Source organism: Anabrus simplex, chromosome 2, assembly GCF_040414725.1.
Source record: "Anabrus simplex isolate iqAnaSimp1 chromosome 2, ASM4041472v1, whole genome shotgun sequence".
Classification (NCBI taxonomy): Eukaryota; Metazoa; Arthropoda; class Insecta; order Orthoptera; family Tettigoniidae; genus Anabrus; species Anabrus simplex.
This window is the reverse complement of record NC_090266.1, coordinates 497,727,539-497,750,361: the sequence shown is the minus strand read 5'-3', so window position 1 is coordinate 497,750,361 and position 22,823 is coordinate 497,727,539. Positions and strand designations below refer to the sequence as shown.

The window sequence follows — 22,823 nt, the reverse complement described above, 5'->3', positions numbered from 1 at the left end:
CGCTGCTTAGAGAGCAGACTGAAGAATAACTCCAGCTTCATTCACTATTTTTTGTTCCTGTGCTGCAAGTTGTGCTAAGAGTTACAATTTGTGTCTGTGATAAGAGTTGTACTGCGAGTTACGGCGGACTACGTTCATTATGGCTGCTAAACGTAAGAAGCTGATTCTTCAACAGAAGATCAACATCATTAGTGATGTTGAAAGGGATAGCCAAGTACCTTTGTCACAGATGGCAAAAAAAAGTATGACTTGGCACCCTCTATGCTGTTTGGCATCATGAAACAGAAGGAAGCAATTCTGACCACAGAAGTGGAGTCTGGTTCTGGAGCAAAAATACGGTAGAATATTCGTACTTTGCCGTACGAGGAACTTGGAAATATTTTAATGAAATGATTCGAGGGAAAAAGGAGTGACAACGCTCCAACTGACAGGAATATACTTAAACATAAGGCTCGAAAAGTCACACTTAAGCTGGATTTGGTCGATTTCCATGCTTCTAATGGTTGGTTTGATCATTTTAAATAACAGCACAATCTTTCGTTCTAAAACAAGTGCGGCAAGAGTGCGGAAGTTAATGACGATACAGTCGTATACTGGAAAAAGAATACTTTACCCTTGACTTCTGGAAGGATATGATGCTAAGGATATTTTTAACGTGGATGAAATGGGAGTGTTTTACAATTTGCTCCCGTCCAAGACATACGCTGTTCGCAGAGAAAAATGCCACGCAGGCAAAAATAGTAAAGAAAGACTGACAGCGTTGTTATGTGGTAACAGCGACGGGAGTGAAAAATTACCCCCCCCCCCCCACTAATAATTGGAAAATTTAAGAATACAAAATGCTTCAAGAACACCCGTACACTCCCATGTAAATATAATTTCAACAAAAGTGCGTGGATGACATCGGAAATATTTCTAAAATATTTATGAAGCTTGGATGCTAAGATGGGATCGGCAGGAAGGAAGATAGTGCTGGTGATAGACAGATTGCTAAGATGGGATCGGCAGGAAGGAAGATAGTCCAGCTCATCCTTCAAATACATCTTACCTGCGGAATATCAAAGTGGTTTTCTTTTCTCCTAACTGAACCAGTCACCTGCAGCCTTTGCACCTTGGCATTATTCATTCTGTGGAAGTGAAGTACAGGAAGGCCCTGGTTCAAAGAGCTATTTCTTTTCTCGAAAGAAATGAGAAAATTAAACTGAATATACTCCAAGCCATGCACATGTTTGTAGCAGCATGGCAACTAGTCACAACGGACACTATTCAAAACTGCTTTAGCCATACAGGTTTTGGTGCCATTTCAGGAGTTTTTAATGAAAATGACACTACTGATGACATTAAGGAAGATTGGGGGGTTGGAGACCTTTGTGACAATGCACAAAGGCAAAGTACTGGAGAAGTAGAAGAAGAAGAAGAAGAATACGAAGAAGAAGAAGAAGAAGAAGAAGAAGAAGAAGAAGAAGAAGAAGAAGAAGAAGAAGAAGAAGAAGAAGAAGAAGAAGAAGAAGAAGAAGAAGAAGAAGAAGAAGAATGAGGAGGAGGTCCAGCAGAACAAACTTTTGGGGCAGCAGTGGAGGGACTGGATACTGTCCGCCAGTACTTCTCCTCCTTCAACGTTGATGAAGACCTCATCAACAGTCCCAACCAAATTGAGAGAAAACTTCTTTCCGTGAGACATCTGGGCAAGAGGAAGCAAACTACTGTACTGGACTATATCAGTAAGTGAAGGTTAATATGCTTATTCTCATGGTTTTCAGGTTTACTTTTCACAAATCTCTTTAAAAATCACATTAGGCCTCTGTTCCTTCAATTTAAAATTGCAAGTCAGTAATACCTCTCTCTCTTTTCCTTGCTGCAGGTTGTGCCCCCAATGGTCCACGAAAGGGAATTTGTTCCATCTGCTGTTTTGTATCTGTTATTCTTGTGTTAATTGTGTTAATGTTAAGGAAGAAATATCAAATCCTCCTGAGATTCGTTAAAAAGGGGTTCTAGTGTACTTTAATTTTAACATTAGGTGCAGGTGATCTTGCATTACGACATGGTTCTACAGCAGGCCATTTATACCTGTTTCTACCAGATACAGATGATGACTCACTACAGAGTGACAGCAGAGTTTCTTGTGAATTTGGTGTAATCTCCTCATTTGAGTCAAACTCTTTCTCAGACGTAGAATCATGTATAGAATTAAAATCAGGACTGTCGTCATCACAATCACTTTGCTCACTATTATCAGCATCCCCGTCGAGGACAATATTAACCCAATTCATTTTCAATAATTTCCGAAAACTCAGGGTCCAAAACAGAAACACGAGCTTCTCTGACACGGTATCACATAACCTACCCACAGACTACTTCAGTCACTCACAAACGTAATTACAATGAACGAACACGCATGACAACATTTGCGACATAAAATGTGTCGTGGGGTTGAATGTGCCACCACTCACGATTATCACACTGTTACAAACAAACTAAACTGAGCAGAACCTTGCTAGCATGGCAACAGTTAAATAACACAAATGCGGGAAGGTACAGCGACTACCAACAATAACATACAAAACTACTTCCTATTATAAAAGCAAGTTAGTATAGCGGTATCATAAATGACCACCCAACGCAGTTTGAGTGTTAATAACAATTCTAAAGCTGCATCCTAGTACCTACATTGAAAAGTTCTAGAGAGTTTAGTTCTAACTTAGTAGAATGAATATCATAATGTTCATGTGTCATGATCTGTAACATCGTTCCCATTAAACCAAAATAAACATTTGTAAAATAGTTGATGCCATTTACATAAGTAACTGTTGAATATTTTAGGTCATGCTAATGTAAAATACAACTGCAAATTCAATGCATTATGGGGCAAGCCAGAACACATTTAGAGTGTAATTCCAAATTTTTGTTGAGGTATTCAGAAATTACAAGCGTGGGAGTAGACTCTCATTTAGATATGAATGGGGACACTTGCACTTTATCTGTCACTCATAGAAACACCAATAAAAATATGTAAACACTGACAAGAAACAATCCATACCTGGGCATGCATGCTTCTGACATCCACTGCAAATCCATGTTGCAAGCAAGAACAGGAATATGGGGATAGCTGATGTTGGATGGGCATTTGAGCGGCAACCCATCTGTCATTAGAATATCCACCAAAAGCTGCAATGATGTTTCCCACCTCACAGGCTCTCCAAAGAGCACAACTGCCTCCACCGGGGGAAAGTACTGTCCAAATGTGCATGGCTATTGAGAAACAAAAAAAGTCAAGCAATAGGTTTCATTCCCAAGAGCACCATTAAATGTACCTTATTTTGCATAAATAACATGTTTCCTTCAACAGAGTTGTATGTTTTATATTATATTTACTTAGCATTAAGTCAGCAATAGTGATAGATGATACATGATAATTACCAATCCCAAAAAGAGAAGAAATCCTCTCATTTCCTCACAGCTCTAGGCAAATGAGGGTCGCAAATCAGGATAAAGATACAAACAAGATAAAAGGAAAAGAGTAAAAGTTAAATGAAAGGCACTGAATGAACAAGGAATAACTTTTTCAGATCACATATCCGTGTACTAATAGTTTAAAAAATTACCCACTTTACCATTACAGTATTTACAAAGTACAGACAACTATGTTCTAGTGACAATCATGGAGAGTTAACTGAATGGATTTTCATGTGTGTGGCTGTGCAGTTTGGGTCACGTAGCTATCAGCTTGCATTCGTGAGATAGTGGGTTAAACCCCACTGTTGGTAGCCCTGAAGATGATTTTTCCATGATGTGAATTTGAATATGTCCTGCAGGGCTAAATTCCGGCACTTCGGCGTCTCTGAAAACCGTAAAAGTAGTTAGTGGGACGTTTAGCCAATAACGTTATTATTATTTAATTTGTATATGATGCTGGATTTAGAATGTTGAACTAGTAGTATTTCTTGTAATATTTTCTTTCCATGGAATTGCTTGAGGTACTGTTGTTGTGCTACTGAGATATTTTCCAACTGCGATGTATTTGTTAATAATAACAGCTTTAGGTGCAACCGAAAACTGCCTCTTCCTGCTATCTTTCAATAAAGCAAATACAGTAACTATTATGAAATCCATGTCATGGGTGTTTCAAATCTCACAGCATACCACTGTGTCGTACACACTGTGATCATAATAGACCAGTGGGTGCACCATAATGCTGCACACGCTCATTGGGTTAAACTGAAATACAAATTTGTAGAATATTTTTGACATTTACATACGAAACTGTTGAATAATTTACGTCATGCTCATGTAAAATACATAAGTAAGACCTTCCACCCTCTCTTCCATACAGTAGTTCATCTTTGCTACAGGAGTAATGCAACAAACATCAGCAGTATTCCAGTGTTTAGGTCCAAAGGCTGTCTGACCATAATGAGAGACAGGCAACCAAATATTAAGGGAGAGAAAAAATTGAAAATAAATATGTTAGCAAAGTTTGAGAGTTCTTTCACTTTTTTTTTTTTTTTTTTTTTTTTTTTTGTGTGTGGTTTAACATTGCACTAACACGAAGAACGTTTTCGGCACCACAAAGATGGGAAAGGGCTAGGATTGGGAAGATAGCAAACATGATCTTAATCAGGGTACAGCTCCAGCATTTGTCAGGTGTGGAAATGGGAAACCATGGAAAACCAACTTCAAGGCTGCCAACAGAGGGATTTGAATCCACCATAAGCTCACCGCTATACGATCCAAACTGTGCACGCAACTTGCTCTTTGTTTCTTTGTTTTGTTTTTTGCTAGTGGCTTTACGTCACACCGACACAGATAGGTCTTATGGCGACTATGGGATAGGAAAGGCCTAGGAGTTGGATGGAAGTGGCCGTGGCCTTAATTAAGGTATAACCCCAGCATTTGCCTGGTGTAAAAATGGAAAACCATGGAAAACCATCTTCAGGGCTGCCGACAGTGGGATTCGAACCCACTATCTCCCGGATGCAAGCTCACAACCACACACCCCTAACCGCACGGCCAACTCAGCCAGTTTGCTCTGTTTTGAGAGCTCTGGAGCTATTACAATGGCGTCTGATGGTAGTTGTTCTAGTAGTGCCATAGTCAAAAAGTCCAAAATAACTGTCAAATTGTTGTATTCAGACGTTAAAATGCAGCGAAGGACTATTTTGTGTTCCTCTTGCATGATTGTGATTATCAGGAACTCAAGCTTGAATCAGCGTCTCAAGACAAAATAATCAGGTTATTGAAGGAGGACATGAGAAGACTTGTCAAAGAAAATAAACGTCCAAGTATAAATCAGGGCGAAATACATGAAAAGTAGACTCAGTTTGTGAAATGTGATACTGGACCAGCTAGGCCAAATTTTAGGTCTACGATTGTGAGTGCGTGCACTGCTAAGGAACTCTTTGGGGGAACTTGAACAAGTAATGGATGAAAACATACCAGTGCAAGAAAGTGTGTCTAGGCAACAAAACTAAAGACGAAAATAGGTAGGGTGACAATTTATTTAGACAGTCACAGACACGGAGTAGCAGCAAACATCGAGGCGAAAAAAGTGGTGACATGGCAGTCACATCAACAAGAAACCTGCATCATCATTTTCTGCAGTTGTGAGTGGACTAACAACCATTATCTTCAATGGATTCTGTGGTGATCATTGGCGGCTCCAATGATATATCAAGAAATGAGGGTAAAATATGATCAGCTGTCTGAAAGAAACTATCTTTGCTCACCCGCACAAATTTCATAGCTGTGAACTTTCCCCACAGGTATGATCTAATGGATCCTGTTTAAATGTAAATGTAGAAAACATGAATGTAGGGATTGCGAAGGTATGTAATAATTTTCACAATGTTAATTTGTGAGATTTATTTATTTACTTGTGTCAGAAGCATACTTAATATATACAGTTAAAATAAAATAATAATTAAAACAAAAATTAGAAAAATTAACAAACAAAGGAAACTGACCAAATTTACTGTAGGTACATCTAGATGGTGTTTTTCCAAAACAGAGCCACACCTAGGGCATTGTCATCAGCAAGCATTAAATCTTGCTTTGAGCATGGAAATGGGCAGAGAGGGCATTGGTACAAATCATTCACTATTTGAATACCTGCCGGCAAAAACGTTGTAACCTTCACTTTTCTAGAATGCTGGGTTTCCGTGCATAAATAATGTATGCGGTCAGAGTGAGGCATGTAGGATGTTATGTTGGCAAACCTGAACGTTAAGCGCCTTTTTTCTTTTGTTTAAAATTCGCCACGGGTCGTGCGGGTGCAGAAACATTGTATCAATGGACAAAGTTGCATTTTGAGGGTTACAACATTTTTGCCGGCAGGTATTCATTTCTTCTTCACTGCTGTCACCCCTGATGTGAAGCCCCATAACATTAGTGAGGACTTAGCCCTGCCGACACCAGTCCTTAATTGGTTAAGGGACCTCCAAACACTCCAGTCTTCATTGTAGCCAGCCGGAAGATGTTCATGCGGCTTCATCCTGTCTCGCTGCTAATATTTTGACAAGGAAAGTCCTGCCTTATCTGGTGGTCCTTTCAAGGGCTTTGATGTCTGAAGGAAACTTTTCCTGGATTTCAGCCTAGACTGAGATTGTTGATGATCAAACAGTGGGTGAGCTTCAATATTCTCAACCTTCAGTCGTTCTTGATCAGCAGCGACTTCTCGGCGAATACTTGGAGGTGCAACGCCGGCAAGACAGTATTGCTTCTCAACAGGTGTAGATTAGATAGGGTTATGCATACATGGACAACATTTGAATAAGCTAGGTAAGGATGTTCTAAGTTGTGAAATCAGTAAAATTGATAACATGAAGTTAAAAGAAAAGTTAGATGCAATTCCAGTACAGCTGTCACTGGGTATCAGAACCAGGGAATCGATTAGAAGAAGCTGAATATGAAATGCAGATCAGCAGGTGTATTCAGAAACCATTCAATGCAAATTAAATGTTGGGCATAAGAATGCATAATCCATCTCTACAGGTCCCAAGGTACAGAGACAAACAAGTATTTATTTATTAACGAAGCACAAGATACAGCTACACTGAGCAAATTTCACTTGCACTGTCAACAGACTATTTAACAAACGTAAACTTTCATAATAAAATATAACAAACATAACAAAATATAACAAGATCAGGTACACATCCTACTAATAACTGTCCAAATCGAAAACCATGAGAATGTCCACGTTCATAGCCAAGTCGTCGTGGGTCAACATGGCGGTATAATCCCTTCACATCAACTTATCTTTAAGATACTATTTACTGTACCGGGAACACCGCTACGACAGAAGTCCGAAGTATGTTTGTTGAACTTCGCGCGAGATGGAAGGTAGGCAGCCCACCGAACGCAGTGACGTACCCAGCGAGTGACGTGGCCGCCGTAAGCCAGCTATCCGCTACCATATATGGTAATGATCCAGCTCGTCCTCAAAAGTACATTTTGAGCTAATTTATCGCTATTTTTGACACTGCCATCTTAAAAGCCCTTACAATGGACATCATCTGTTAAGATTTCAAGAAAATCCACCGAGTATTATAGAAGTTATAAGGGTAGATAGTACCCGAGTTCTAGACACTTCCATGCAAACGTGTATAAAAGGAGGACCACCCGACCTACGAATTCAGCGTCTGTCACTCCATCGTCTCTGTGACACGGGTGACAAGAGAAGTATTGTGTGTGTCGAACTTCTAGTCGACAGTCTGCGAAATCCAAGTTCGGTATTTTCTCTAAGTGTTGTATCAGGACTTTATCATATTCTTGAAGTGCCTGAATGGGACTTTATTTTTTGCGAGCATCGTATTGGAACTTTGTCATATTGCCACATTGGAACTTTGTTTTTTTTCGTGTGTCGTGATTGGACATTGATATTTTCTTAAAGTGCCATATAAGAACTCTGTTATTTTTTGAAGCGTCTCATTGGAACTTAGTTATTTTCGCCAAGTGTCACGATAAGACTTTATTATTTTCTTAAGGTGACATACTGGAACATTGTCATCGAAACTTTATTTTCTTCGAGTGTCGTTTTGGGACTTTAATATTTCGACACGTTGGAACTTTATTTTCTTCGAGTGTCGTGTTGGGACTTTAATATTTTGGCACATTGGAACTTTGTTATTTCTACACATTGGAACTTTGTTTTTTTTTAAGTGCCACATAGGGACTTACTTATTCGACGACGATTGAAAGGACTTTGAATTTTCACGAGTGTTGTGTACCGCATTGAACTTACGTTTCGTACTTATTCGAACTTATATTTTTGAATCAATTTCTGGAACATTGAAATTTTCCGAGCGTGTAGAATGAACTTGTGCCCTACCAACATAAACTTCGTGTGAACGATGTGACTTGTTTTCTCAAGTGCCTCATTGAATTTACGCCTTGTAAAGACTATGAAACTTAGGGGACATTCAACATTATGTTTAATTGTGAAATATGCAATACTTTCCAAGTGCTGCACAGGGACTTATGTTTTGATTCTTACAGACTGTGACAATTCAGAATACGCATATCGCATTTCCAGAAAGCCTAGAACTTTCCAGTATTTTGAGTGATCCATAATTTATGAAGTCAGACTTTTTCTTTCAAATATTATTTTCTTTAATGGCTATTCACTTTGCCTATTAATGCAACAGGACAGTTTCCGAGTGCTACTTATTCAGTTCATTGCCAATATGTTTTAAATCTTCAGAACTATGCATTTAGGACTGCAGTGACAGTAATCCTCTAGAACATTCTGACTTACAGTGAGCTTGCATTATGAACTTGCATTTCTACCAGTACTTGTTCTTCGAGTGATTATTCCAGAACGTTTTGATTTAATATCTAGAGTGCAGTAACCATAATTAAAAGGTCATATCTGTTCAGACAGTGCCCTGAATGTGTGGAGTGCCATGCAGGAAATTCAAGTGTGAATTACGTCTCGAATCGAACTCAAGAACGTGTGCCAATCTTCGAGATATTTCAGAACGTCGGGACATTCCAGAACGTCGAGACTTCCAGAACGTCGAGACACTTCCAGAACCTCCAGACATTCCAGAACTCCTCATCCGAGCAGGTGTGGTCCCTGCCCAGTCGATGTCCAGCACCATCCCAGGACTTGGAGGTACCAACCAGCCACGATGCTGTATGAAGGTGATATGAACTTGCTTTTGATGATCAATAAACTCAATTTAACAAAATAATCTTTCAAATTGATAACTATACCTCTCTCTGTACCAGCTCCAATGATAAAGCCACTCCCTAGGTTAAGAATCATGCTCGTTCATTTAATATCAAGCGCCTTAAAGATATGAACACATTTTTACGGGTACATTACACACCTCTCGAATACACTTTTATTTGATGCTATATCAAGCTCTTGTCTCCTTTTAATATTGTTAAAGAGTGTTGGGAGGCGGATTAGGAAAGATCATTGAAGTATTGAGTGCTGAGTGTGGGGAGTGTGGAGAAGGTCTTTGGTTCTGGTGGAGCGGGAAGGAACGCGGAGAGAGAAGAGTGAGACAAGATGTTCCGAGCGGTAGTGTCCATTTAAGATCCCGTGGAGGAAACTCAGGTCAGCTACCTGTCACCTGATGTGCAGCAGTGACACATTAATGTGCAGCAGTGACACATTAATTGCCATTAATACCTGCTGCGTAGACAGATTTCTGAGCTTGGGGTTTCTGTTCCTTACAATTGCAGCAAAGAAGGACACTGCTCTGTCTAACTGCTTAGTACTGGAGGGGGCGGCTGATGTCCAAATTGGAGAGTAGTAGTTTAAGAGAGGTTGAATGTTCGTGAGGAAGAAGTGACGAAGAGCAATGGGGTCAGAAATTTCTGTGAAGCGATAGAGAATGCCTAGTAATTTCATAGCCTTGGTTGTATATGTTTCTACATGGGTATTAAATTGTAATTTTGTATCGAATATTACACCTAGGTCACGCTGTTGCGTAACCACGGTGATGAGCTTGTCGAGTAGGTAATATGATGTTGGTAGAGGAGATTTACGTAGTGTTATGGTCATGTGGCTGCATTTCTGTGGATTGGGGATAAGTTTCCAAGTACGGCACCAGTTCGAGAGGGCATTAAGTGAGGACTGTAGCAGAGCTGCATCCGCTGGATTCCTGATCTCCCTAAATATCTTGCAGTCGTCAGCAAAGAGCAGGGTATTCGCTGTTTCGTTGAGTTCGGACGGCAGATCGTCCATAAACAAAGAAAACAGCAAGGGGCCAAGAGTACTGCCTTGTGGGACACCGGAGGTGACTGGTAACCATGAGGATGAAGTGCCTGATATTACTACTCTCTGCCAACGGTTATGTAGGAAGCCAGCAAGAAGGGTCAGAAGACTGCCATGTATATTAAATCGTTCGGAGAGTTTATGGAGCAACAGAGTATGGTCTACAGAATCGAAAGGTTTTGAAATGTCTACGTAGCAGATATCCAGCTGTGATTTAGCTGCAATGGCGTGTGATGCAAAGCTATGCAGAGTGGCCAGGTTTGTTAGACAAGAATTAGGAGGATCAGATCAGTCTAGTGAACTAGATGTGTCTAGGATAGCAATCACCAAACCTACGTCTAACACAATATTAGAAGTTGATATTTTGGTTTGGAACTGTCAGTGTGACAAGCAAATGTGAACTGCAGGACATATTCTTAACTAAGATTTGATTGTTAAGAATGTAAGGAAACAATACAAACAAGCCATAATTAAAGCAAAGTTGGAAGCCAATGAGAATTTTATAGTTGGGGCAGTCAATAAATGCAAAGCAGCATGGCAAGTTCTTAACACGTTCACTCCGGTACCCAACCTAAAACGGATAGTTGCAACCACTTGTAAGACGCCGCATCCATCCTATGTCGGATAAGCTCTCGCAGGGACTAACGACCACTTTCCATTTCCTGGGAAAACCAAACCAACACTGCTTCATCTAAGTTTTTATAATCGGACACTTTAGATGTACATTATTCAGCAATTGTCTTTTCAGATAATGTTAGACAAAACTTCTCAATTTTGTCACGACTTCTCTTCCAATCACTAATGGTTGCTTTACCAACACAGAATTCGGCTGATAATTTAGTTCCACTTTCACTTTTATCAAGGTGTGTCAACACTTCAAGTTTGCCTTCTAATGACACCTGCCTGCTATTTTCAAAACAAAAACCAGCACAACATGGTAAACTTAGCACAGCAGAGGTTTTAAGACACGCTGATACGCACTTCCATAGATGACAAGTCACAGCTCAGCGCAAAACTGAATACAAAACTAGCCAAAATTACGGTCGAGTGTCCTTGACCAATGCACTGCCTACCGCCGTATCAATCATATTGTAAGAGTACCGATCGATTCAAACAATCACACATAAGAAATTTCTTCCACATAACACACAATATTGTTTAATACTGTACTGTACTGTACTGAACTGTTATTTGCATAATACATAAAAATGGGTATGAATTACTGGATAATGAAATGTAATACTGTACTGGAATTCATTTATGATTTTCTGCACTAGTTAGCCTTGTAAAGATTCAGCAGCGAATTAACCCTGGCAATCCAAATTTTTGCCAATCCAAACTGGTCTCAATCCCAATTATTTCAGATTAGGGAGGTCCTACTGTATATATTTTCATCTGTGTGGGTAATAATGGGTATGTAAATAAAAATCATCTACCCATGACCAGGTGAGATCCGTGTTATTCATTAATTCATGCACGACCACAATTCAATCATGAAATCATACATTCAATAATTTCATGCAGTCATTCACTTCAGTCATAATGTATGATGTAATTGTAGGATATCTCTGTAAGACCTGTGTCACAAAAGTAAGCACTAAATAAGTTTTTTTTTGCTATTTGCTTCACGTCGCACTGACACAGATAGGTCTTATGGCGACGATGGGAGAGGAAATGCGTGGGAATTGGAAGGAAGCGGCCGTGGCCTTAATTAAGGTACAGCCCCAGCATTTGCCTGGTGTGAAAATGGGAAACCACGGAAAACCATCTTCAGGGCTGCCGACAGTGGGGCTCGAACCCACAATCTCCCGATTACTGGATACTGGCCGCACTTAAGAGACTGCAGCTATCGAGTTCGGTGTAAATAAGTTTAAGAAGGGAAAGGTACAGTACATGTTATCCTAGACTATATAACAACGTTAACATCTAGGACAAAATAAATAATATTTAGTGTAGTAATAGTCAAATAATTCTAAGAGAAAGTAATGCGTGTATCGAATTAAATGAATTGGAATAAACGAATGCTCTCTCCACAGTGTCAGGCGATCCTGAACTATGGGGTGGGAGTATTCTATTATAAATAAAAACATGGCAATACAATTTTGTCTTTGCATATCAAAAATGTCACAAGTGTTATTGCAATTCAACAATAAGGTATAACCAAATGTCATTTATATTACAGTATATCAAATGTCACACACTAAGTAAAATTAGCTTTCGATTTATACCCCCATCCAAAAAAAATCCTGTGTGCGGGACTGTATACAATATTTATGCGACAATGTCTATTGCATATTCGATGATTAATGACAAAATAAACATTGACTGATTGTCTTTGACAGATTTTGGAATATAATGCTGCATTACATTATTCAAAAATTTTATCAACCTGCTAAAATGAGCTTAGCTAGATACATTAAAGATAGTAAAATATGTGAGTGATTTCATAAGAGTTAACATAAGGCCTTCACAACCTAGGACAAAGGTAGACATTCATGAATGATAAAATGCAGTCAAATTCCTGAAATATGAAACAATGGTAGATTAGTGATGTTCAAGCCAAAGAAAGATATCAGATATTATGAAGCGTAATTTCTAGATTTAAGCATTTGCAAGGTGTTTAACGGTGTGTTGCACTAAATCAGACAGGTATTTTGGCAACTATGGGGTAGGGAAGGGCTGAAAGTGGGAAACAAGTGATTGTGTCCTTAATTAAGATGCCTGGTGTGAAAATGGGAAACCATAGTTGAAATCATCTTCATGGCTACTGATAGTAGAGTTCAAATTCTCATAACTTATGCCACCAGGTTAATTTTTTTCTAGATGTTGAAAACTCAATTATAGAATTTAGAACTCTCCCAAATATTCCTTTGGATTTATCCCAGAGACAGACTCTTAACATCTATAACCGTCAAATGAAACCACGAGTACAGCTTGTAGTGAACTCGGGGTAAAGGAATTCTGTAAGAGCAGTATATTAATAGAAGCACAGAATGTCAAAGTAACCTCAAGAGATATTAAATACCAAGCCAAATGATGAACAAAATAAACAAATAAATAAATAGATTTTCTCATCTATATTCCATGTTTACTTGTTATCACATTTACCTTCCAATCTATTCCAAAAAACATAACAAAAATGTAACTACTAATTACTTAGTCAGGCTACAGCAATAAAATTTATCTTAAAACAATAATTTTATTAAAACTATAGAACTGAACAATACATTTTTTGCTTTAACGTCAGACTAACACACTGAAGGTTTTTGGCGACACAGAGATGGGAAGGAGCTAGACTTGGGAAGGAAGCGGCCACGGCCTAAATTAAGGTACAGCCCCAGCATTTGCCTGTTGTGAAAAATCGAAAACCACGGAAAACCATCTTCAGGGCTGCTGACAGTGGGATTCAAACCCACCATCTCCCAAATGCAAGCTCATAGCCACGCGACCCTAACTGCACAGGAAAATGAACTGATAAACTTATTGAATAATCAAAAGTATTCTGCGTGAATAAATTTCTTATAATTGATAAGAGAAATTGGTGGATAAGCGAATGGAAACATGAATAATATTAAACACACAGTATAACATGATACAGTATAACTTCCGTTAGAGAAGGATAAAAGTCAACAAGCCAACTTTTTGTTCTGCTGTTATGCTAAACGAATTTGATAGGAGCTCAGATAATAGTGTTCCTTTGCCTTATTAAATTTTTAAGAAAGAATTTCTAATAAAAGCATGTCGGGCTTCAACATGCAATCCAATCACCTTAGCTGATAAACATTAATGAAAAATGTGAACTAATTTACACAAAAGAGAGGTAATACGATAATGGATAATTAAACAAACAAAAATTATAGCTGCATTGAGGTTCTTCTCCCAAGCTGCAAGTCAGTCCTCAAGCAGTAACTCAGGTCACACTAAATACAGTAACTATTCATTCTTCTTAAGAAACAATGATAGTAATACAGTCAAGTCCTCCATTAACATTGCTCCGATTAATGTAGTTTCGGTATTATGACGCCGTTATAAATAATACCATCTGTTGTTTAAAGTTGCAATTGCTTCACTTCAACGCCGTCTATGCAAAAATACTTTAATAAAAAAATCCGTTGAGATAAATTTTGAGACCAGAGTCATTACACGCAGGCAGACCATTGCAGTTTATAAATCTCATATCTGTTCTGTACCGACACCAATGATACACAATAACCCCCAAAGAAAATGATTTTCATTCCACCTTATTCAATATCATTCAGATTCTTTAAGAACTTTAAATTATTATTAATATTATAACTGCCTCAATTCAAGTTGGCACTTGAAAGAGAAAGCAAGGCCTGCTGGCAGACCTATCTAATGTTTGTTAACAGCTAGTATACTAGTAAAATGTGAAAGTGGGTGGGAAGCGAGGGGCTGCATCTTGTGACAGACTTGACTGGGAAGTATGGTCAGTAGCTTAAACAAACTGGTTCTTTGTCACTGGTAGTTAACATGCCAAACAATTTATTGCAGATAGTAGTTATCTTGTGAATAAATTAGTTGCTGCAGGCACTGAGTGTACTTCTGATGACTGATGGGTGACATCCGGCAAGGAGATTAGCAGGCGACACAGGACAACGTGCAAATGTAAGGAAGGAGACTCTCTCTTCAGCTTCTTACAAGACTTATTCAAGGCCCAGTTAGTTTTGAGGCAACAATATTACATTTCCTTAAGAATGAAATATGGACCATAAAATGACCCATTTGTAATTGATGATGATGATGATGATGATGATGATGATGATGATGATGATGATAATAATAATAATAATAATAATAATAATTTAAAGATTTTTAGAACCTGAGTGGTACTGAATAAGGTGAAACCAAACTAGATTCATTTGAAGGTTACTGTATGGGAGACAATTGCACACGTAAATTTTACCGGTCGAGAAGGTATTTAGTGTAAATGAAGCCATCTTTCACGCTCACCTTTACGCAACTATCGTGTGCACTGTTGTCTTGTTTTGTGTTACAGGAATATGACTTCAAAACATCCTCTGTCTAAGTCTACAGCTGAGAAGGCAAAGAATAGCAGGAAAATTATTAGTTTATCTGTAAAAATGTATACTGTAGGTAGGTTTGAAGCACGTGAGCACACAGTAGCCAATGCATTCACGTTACACTTCACACCAACCATTGTCTGCACAATCATAAGCAACACAGAAAAAAATAAAAGCAAGCATGAAATGGCCATCTATTAGTGCTTATAAAGTCACACATATACGGAGCTTAAGAATGGAAAACGTAGAGAAAATGCTGGCAATGTGGATTGAAGATCAAAATCAGCACACTGTCCCAGTTAGTTTAGCAGCCATACAGTGCAAAGCTAAATGTTTGTTTGAAGACTTCAAACCTAATCAAGATGAGTTGAAAGAAGAGACATTTAATGACAATCAAGGACAATTTCAGAGTTTCAAGCATCGCTACAGTTTTCACACCATCAAAATTACTGGCGAGGTTGCAAGTTCTGATAGTGCTGGAGCAGACACCTTAATTCCAACACTAGGAGGAGGAAAAAAAACTGAAGCCAAGTAAGTTTTCAATGTAGATGAAACTGGGCTACATAGGAAAGGCATGCCTGCTAGAACCTACATTTCACAAGAACAAAAAACAGTTGTAGGATTTAAGGAAGCCAATGTTTGTGCAACTTTGCTACTTGGTGGTAATGCTTCTGATGATTTTAAGTTGCAGCCAACGTTAATTTCTATGGCTAAAAATCCATGTACTCTCAAGGGGCACTCAAAAGAATATCTGCCTTTCACATACAAGGCAAAGAAAATGACCTGCATCACTGGTCCTACATTTGCTCAATGGTTTATACACTACACTGTGCCTGCCTGGAAAGAATAACTGTTCCTCCCACCCAGCATTAGTGCAACCAATGGATCAGGAAGTAATTGCAGCATTGAAGGCATATTATTTTACACTGCACTTTTAAGGGGAGTATGAATGGCCATTTTGGAAAAAAATTTAATTTCCTGGTTTTTTAAATGCAGAAACATTATTTGGAATTTACTGAATAATTTGGTATGATTTACTAAATTTGGTTGACTGGAAGTATTTTTAATTTTTAGGATTTGATAAACCATTGGTCAGTTAAAAATTGATGTGTCAAGAACCGTAAGGCCTAAAAGGCTGTGCTTTGATTTAAATTCTAGTAGAGACCATTTATACTCCCCTTAATCAACTTGTCACTGCCACTGAAGGTGAGCATTCATGAATATTGGAGCAGTTATAACATTCTGAAGGCAACAGAAAACATTGCAAAATCCTGGGCAGAGGTTACCCAGAAATGGATGAATGCTGTGTGGAAGAAGTTGTGGCCAGTGTGTGTAGCCTACTTTCAGGTATGTAATAATGTAGAAAGAGTAAATAAAAAAACACTTCAAAAAGTGGTACAAGCAAGATTCCCACAAGTAGAAAGTGAAGATATCAACGGGGTGCTAGACTCTCATGGGGAAGAACTTACCAGTGAGGATCTATAAGAACTAGCACAAAATCCAGACAACGAAGTCAAGAGATAATGAAAACAGCACACCTAAGTGACGCCTTAACTGTAAGGGTTTGGCAATTGCATTGCAACAGATTGAGGAAGGGCTCCATATTTTGCAAAGTGTATCACAATGTGGTGGATAGCCCAAGATGCTATCAAGAAATTTGTATCGAAAAGAAAAAGACTGCAACTAAACAGTCTACACTAGATTGCTTCTTCAAATCCGGGAGTGTAGCAATTTCACAGTTGAGTGTAGTGAGATGAAGTGATCCCGCCTCTTCTTCCGTACATGAAGTGTCTGATTCTGCACAAAACACATGAACAATACTAAGGACATAAGCTAGCACAAAATGTACACAAAAGTACGTATCTCTCTATTCTTGAAACTTTAGAAACGTAATGTAGCTGAATCAAATCAATTTAATTAAAACCATTATATAGTATGAACAAAAATTGTATAATTTATTTTAAAATGTTCGTGTTGTTGAACCTAATCATAAAATCTGATATTGTTCCTTATCAAAATACAGTCAACTTAACATCATGAATTTTAAAAACCTAACCTAGACGTTATGCAAGGACTTGCTGTACAAGAGAAATAGTACGGGTAAACCAAAAAAAGTCAATGTTCCTTATACGACTGTTTAGAAACACAGCATGCAAATAGAGTAACAGACGCTTTGGATTATTATCATGTTAAAGACAGTCTGGCTATGATACAAATGCAAAATACGAGGTTGTATATATTAATAGCAGCTGCAAGTAGGTTTTTTTTTTTACAATTTGCTTAACTTCGCAATAACATAAAAAATTGTCAATTTGTCAATCGTCAATTTATTTCTTATCATTGCACTTCAATATGGAACAAAAATGAAATTTATAGCTTATAATAAAGTCGCACTGACACACACACGTCTTACAGCAACGATGGGATAGGGAAGGTGTAGAAGTGGGAAGGAAGCGACCATAGCCTTAATTACGGTACAGCCCCAAATTTCTTTCCTGCTGTGAAAATGGGAAACCACCTTCAGGGCTGCCGACAGTGGAATTCGAACAGGTAATATTTAAACATTCACTACTAATGTGTTTGATGAATACCAATTAATTGTACCGGAAACACATCCAGTATGGTCGTCTCTAGTTGTATGACTTTGGTTCTGACATAATAGAAAAATGTGTTAGCCATACATGATGTACCAGTTTCTTTCCACGATTGAATTGTGGCATATCAGATTGAGAAAGTGCAAAAGGAACAAAGGGTGGTAAGAACTCTAAAAGAGTTTGCAGGAAAAAGTGCAAGGCATGCAGGCAGGGGTAAAACATAAAAGAAAAAATTTAAAAACACAATTTACTCCTCTTTGTAAAGTCAACAACCAAGAAAGTGAAAAATGACATTTGACCTCCACAGATGGTCACTAAGCACAGGGTGGAAGACAACCTGTTAAATCACACTTTTCTTTTCTGCTTCTTTCATCATCACTGCATTTCTCTACATCATTTGTCCTTTCATACCGCTCAAGTGACCCATATACTGCATTAAGTTGTTCTTTGATCTCTTTCTCACCTTTCCCCACACCACAATATGCAGAACCTCGCTCCTCCCTTAAACCCCAAGGAAGTCGGCATGTCCACTGCAATTCTGCAACCTCCATAGCTCAGCTGCTCTAATCAATTACTGGCCTTCTGTCACTGTCATGATTATAAACAGTAAAGGTGGCAGTACTTGTCTTAGTCCAGTTTCAATTTCAAACATTCTGTTTTTCCCACTTGCATCTTGACACTGTAGCATTTCAAAACTAGATACAAAGAGCATATCAGAGCCCCTAAATATAATACAGTACAATTTACCAGCCACTTACTAGATACAACTTAATTCAGGAAGTCTACGAGGAATATACAAGAACTACAGGGATTTTTCATGACACACACCACTATCTGAACTGCAGTTGACGAAGTATCACTAGGCCTAGTATAGTAGAAGTGAAGTACGCCTGCACATAGATATGGGTAGAAAATCTCCAGGTTGTGGAAATTAGAAGTACCTGTATATAATCTATGAAAAGTTCCAAAGAAGAGACAAGGAGTTCAGGATAGAAAAAGAGTGTGAGAGGTATACTGCAGAACCAAGAAGTTCCAAGGAAATGCAAAGAAGTTTTGTATTTGACCCATTCCAATATTGACATATGCAGCAGGTACATGGAAAAAAACAAAATATTGTGAGAGCGGAGTTCAGGTGGCCGAGATGAAAATCCTTACAGGTTCTTTGTAAGGAAGACAAGAAAAGATAGAATCAGAAATGAAGAGATTAGAAAGAGGACTGGAGTTTCAAAACTATAGGATAGAATAGAAACAAGCAAGCTGAAATAATATGGACATATGATGTGAATGGAGAAGACTAAGTTCCAAGGAAAGTTTTTATAGAGAAACCAACAGGAAACAAACTGCTAGGAAGGCCTCATAAGAGGTGGATGGATACAGTGGAGTAAAGAGTAGACAGGAGGAAAGATAGAAGAAATAAGCAATGATGGAGGTCCTCGATTCACAACCAGATCCAAGAGAGAGACCTTGAAATGAGAACAAAGAATATGAAGAAGAAGAAGAAAAATGGGTAACATACAGGGATGTCATAGTACAAATAGCAGGGGAATGCCTACAAAACAACTGCTTATAAAGATCGCAAAAAGTTAACATCTTGGTAGAATAAAGAAGTCAGGGTAGCCTGTAATCATAAAAGGAAGGCGTATCAAAAATGGTTGCAAACAAGAACTGATTAAGATAGGGAATTGAACATAGATGAGAGAAATAAGAGCCGAACGAATAATTTTGCAGTCCAAGAAGGAATCATAGAAAGATTTTGGAAATAACATGGAATGTTAAGGTCAAGTAGTGAGGAAACCTAACTGGACAATCATAAAGAATATTACAATTTAAAAAACCCATGGTGCAGCCCGAAGGCCTGCAGATTACGAGGTTTCGTGTGGTCAGCACAACGAATCCTCTTGGCTGTTATTCTTGGCTTCGTAGACCAGAAAGAATATTACAAAGGAAGGAAAAAGCAAAATGAATGCTTTTCCTAAATAAGAACAACTCATTGTAAATCCTAGGGAATTACTGGACAGATGGAAGAATTTTTTTAATCTTGCCAATATAAAAGAAAATCTTTTGGCTGATGTCCCAAACAATTAAGTTAATAGGGAGAGAACAATGAGAGCAATGATATTGCAACTGAAGAAATGGAAAGGAAATAAGTTAGTGTCATAAAGTAGCAAGTAGGTGAAATCAGACCTGAAATGGTGAAATATAGTGGGAACGCACAAATGAAAAATTTTCACAGAGTCATAGGATTAGAATGGAAGTTGAGTAGGTTACTTTCTGATCTGCGAAAGGGACCTATCTAAACGGCTCACAAAAAAAAAAAAAAAAAAAAGTATCACAACTTTAGTATGAACTAGCGTTCACACATGCTGTTTCAAATCCATGGTGCTCTGCACGGTTGTTTGCTTAATCCCTTGGCGACATTAACGTTGTGGAATATTGAAGTCAAGTACATAACCCTCCAGTCGTAGTAATTATTTTTGTGACCGCACCCCAAACAGGAATGCTTCGTGACGTACGGCATGGTCTGTTAGTGCTGTGTGAGCTGTCGTATTGGTAAGCAGTATAGGCAGGTTAGAGCACAAGATATGGGAAGGTATTTACCACTGCATCAGAACAAGTCATGCGTGCAGTAACCCTCTTGCAGGAAGGACGCACTCAGCGTTACATGCCAGAGCGGCTCAGATTGCCTCAACCAGTTATCTGCAGGTTGTAGCAGCGGTATCAAGAGCTAAACACTGTCAAATGCCAACCTGGTTCAGGGAGAAAATGGAAAACAACGCCAGCTGAGGACGAATTTCTTCATTTACAAGTGCTCCGAAATCGCCGCAGTACAGCCAGGAACCTAGGAGGAGAGCTAATTAATGCACATGGGAATGTCATCAGTACACAGACAGTCCACAATAGACTAAGGGAAGATCAGTTTAATTCCTGGAGACTGCTTAAAGTGCCCCGGTTGACCCTTCATTACACAACAGCATGTCAAATGACAGCTCCAACACTGGACTCCAGTATTCTTTGCAGATGAATCCAGACTCCAGCTTTCTGAGTCAGATGGTCATATTTGAGTCTCGCGACGTCAAGAGAGCAAAGTTTGCCTTGCAACGCGCAGGAAACAGTCGCTTACAGTGGCGGATCAGTGATTGATTGTGAGGAACTATTTTTAACCATAAAAGTGACCTCGTAGTCATTCAGGGATGAATTGACAGCTGTGTGCTACATTGAGGAGATTATGGAGAACCAATCACTACCTATCGCAGACAATATTGGGCAACATTTCATATTAGCGCATGATAGAGTCACTGCACATTCTGCTAGGGCCACCAGGGGCTTCCTTGAAGCTGCTGGAATTCAAGTAATGGACTGGCCCGCATGTAGCCTTGACCTCAATTGTATCGAGCATCTGTGGGATCAACTTGGTAGGCATATCCAAAATCGCCCACAGCAACCCCGCACACTCCAGGAGCTGACAACAGCATTTTGGAAGAATGGGGAGCCATCCCCCATTATGCAATCCAGAGGGCCTATCAGAAGCATGCCACGCTGGTGTGCCGCTGTGCTACAAGCCAGAGGTGGGAACACAGAGCAGTGAAAAGCATTAAGTGTAAGATCCAGTTTGTTTTTCAGTTGCATTCTCAAGTGCCATGACTTTCGGTTTTGGACCTCTGTGTCTGTTTGAGACAATCAAGTGTAAACGTGTGTGTATTTTTTTTTTTTTTTTTTTTTTTTTTTTTTTTTTTTTTTTTTTGGTTTCTGTGCAAATAAAGGAACATGTTTAGGTTTTGTGTAATCCAAGTCTGCAAAATAAAGGCAAACAAAGTATTACAGCCAACCAAAAGTGTGATTTTTTTTTAGCTGTGTATAAGCAAGGTTAGAAGAAGGATTCCAACAACTGTCAAAGAATTTCTTTTATCAGTATTGGCAGGCAAGGTATTTACAGGCATTCTGCATTTTCAAAATGAGGGTGCAATCAATGGTGGAGAGCAAATTGGATGAAAAACAGTGTGGTTTAGGACTACAATGGGATATAATTATTTCTGTTGGGCAAGTTTGCATACCAGATTTTCAGTATGCATCAAGTAATTAAAAAATGCTATGACAGGAATAAAGTTACGGTTACATTTCGTAGATCTACACAAAGGATATCACAGAGTACCAAGGAAAAAGCTGTTGGCAATATTAAAGGATTATGGAATAAGAGGTAGGTTATTACTGGCGATCAAAGGCATTTACATTGATGGTCAGGATGCAGTACGAATTATTATTATATTTTATTACAATCTGCTTTTTATGTCGCAGCGACACAGATAGGTCTTATGGTGACAATGGGATAGGAAAGGCCTAGGAGTGGGAAGGAAGCGGCTATGGCCTTAATTAAGGTACAGCCCTAGCATTTGCCTGGTGTGAAAATGGGAAACCATGGAAAACCATCTTCAGGACTGCCGACAGTGGGATTCAAACTCACTATCTGCTGGATGCAAGCTCACAGCTGCACGCCTCTAACCGCTCCGCCAACTCGCCCGGTGCAGTAAGAATTTATGGAAGAATGAGCTCTTGGTTCAAAGTATTTACGGGGCTTAGGCAAGGCTGTAATCTCTCATCCTTATTGTTCATAGCATACAGGGATCAATTACTGAAAGATATAAATTGGCCTTCCGAATTTAATCTAGCAAAATTCAGAAGGTGATGCCAGATTCGACAACACTGCTAATGGGATCTAAAAGAAAAAAGGGACATTTCAAGAATTCATATTCAATCAACTTTGAAATAACATGCCCTTTGAACACTAAAGACTGCAGAATTAAACTAGTCAATTGTCTTTCATGAAGATACAAACATAACAATAGGTTTTATTTAATGTTTCTCAAGTGTAAACGTATGTTTTTAACAAAATTATTAGGCATTATTCATTGGGACACCCTTGTGAGACAATATTGCAAAAGGGAGCACAAAGATTGTGACTTCAAG

General features: G+C 38.7%; 1 protein-coding gene across 1 annotated transcript in view; it reads right to left on the bottom strand.

Moving 5' to 3' along the window:
* LOC136864196 (haloacid dehalogenase-like hydrolase domain-containing 5) overlaps positions 1 to 22,823 on the bottom strand; it is a 188,197-nt gene that overhangs the window by 105,657 nt on the left and 59,717 nt on the right. The window contains exon 4 of the mRNA XM_067140871.2: positions 3,038 to 3,249. Within this exon, the coding sequence (XP_066996972.2) occupies positions 3,038 to 3,249 (212 nt within the window). The remainder of the gene's footprint in view (positions 1 to 3,037; positions 3,250 to 22,823) is intronic.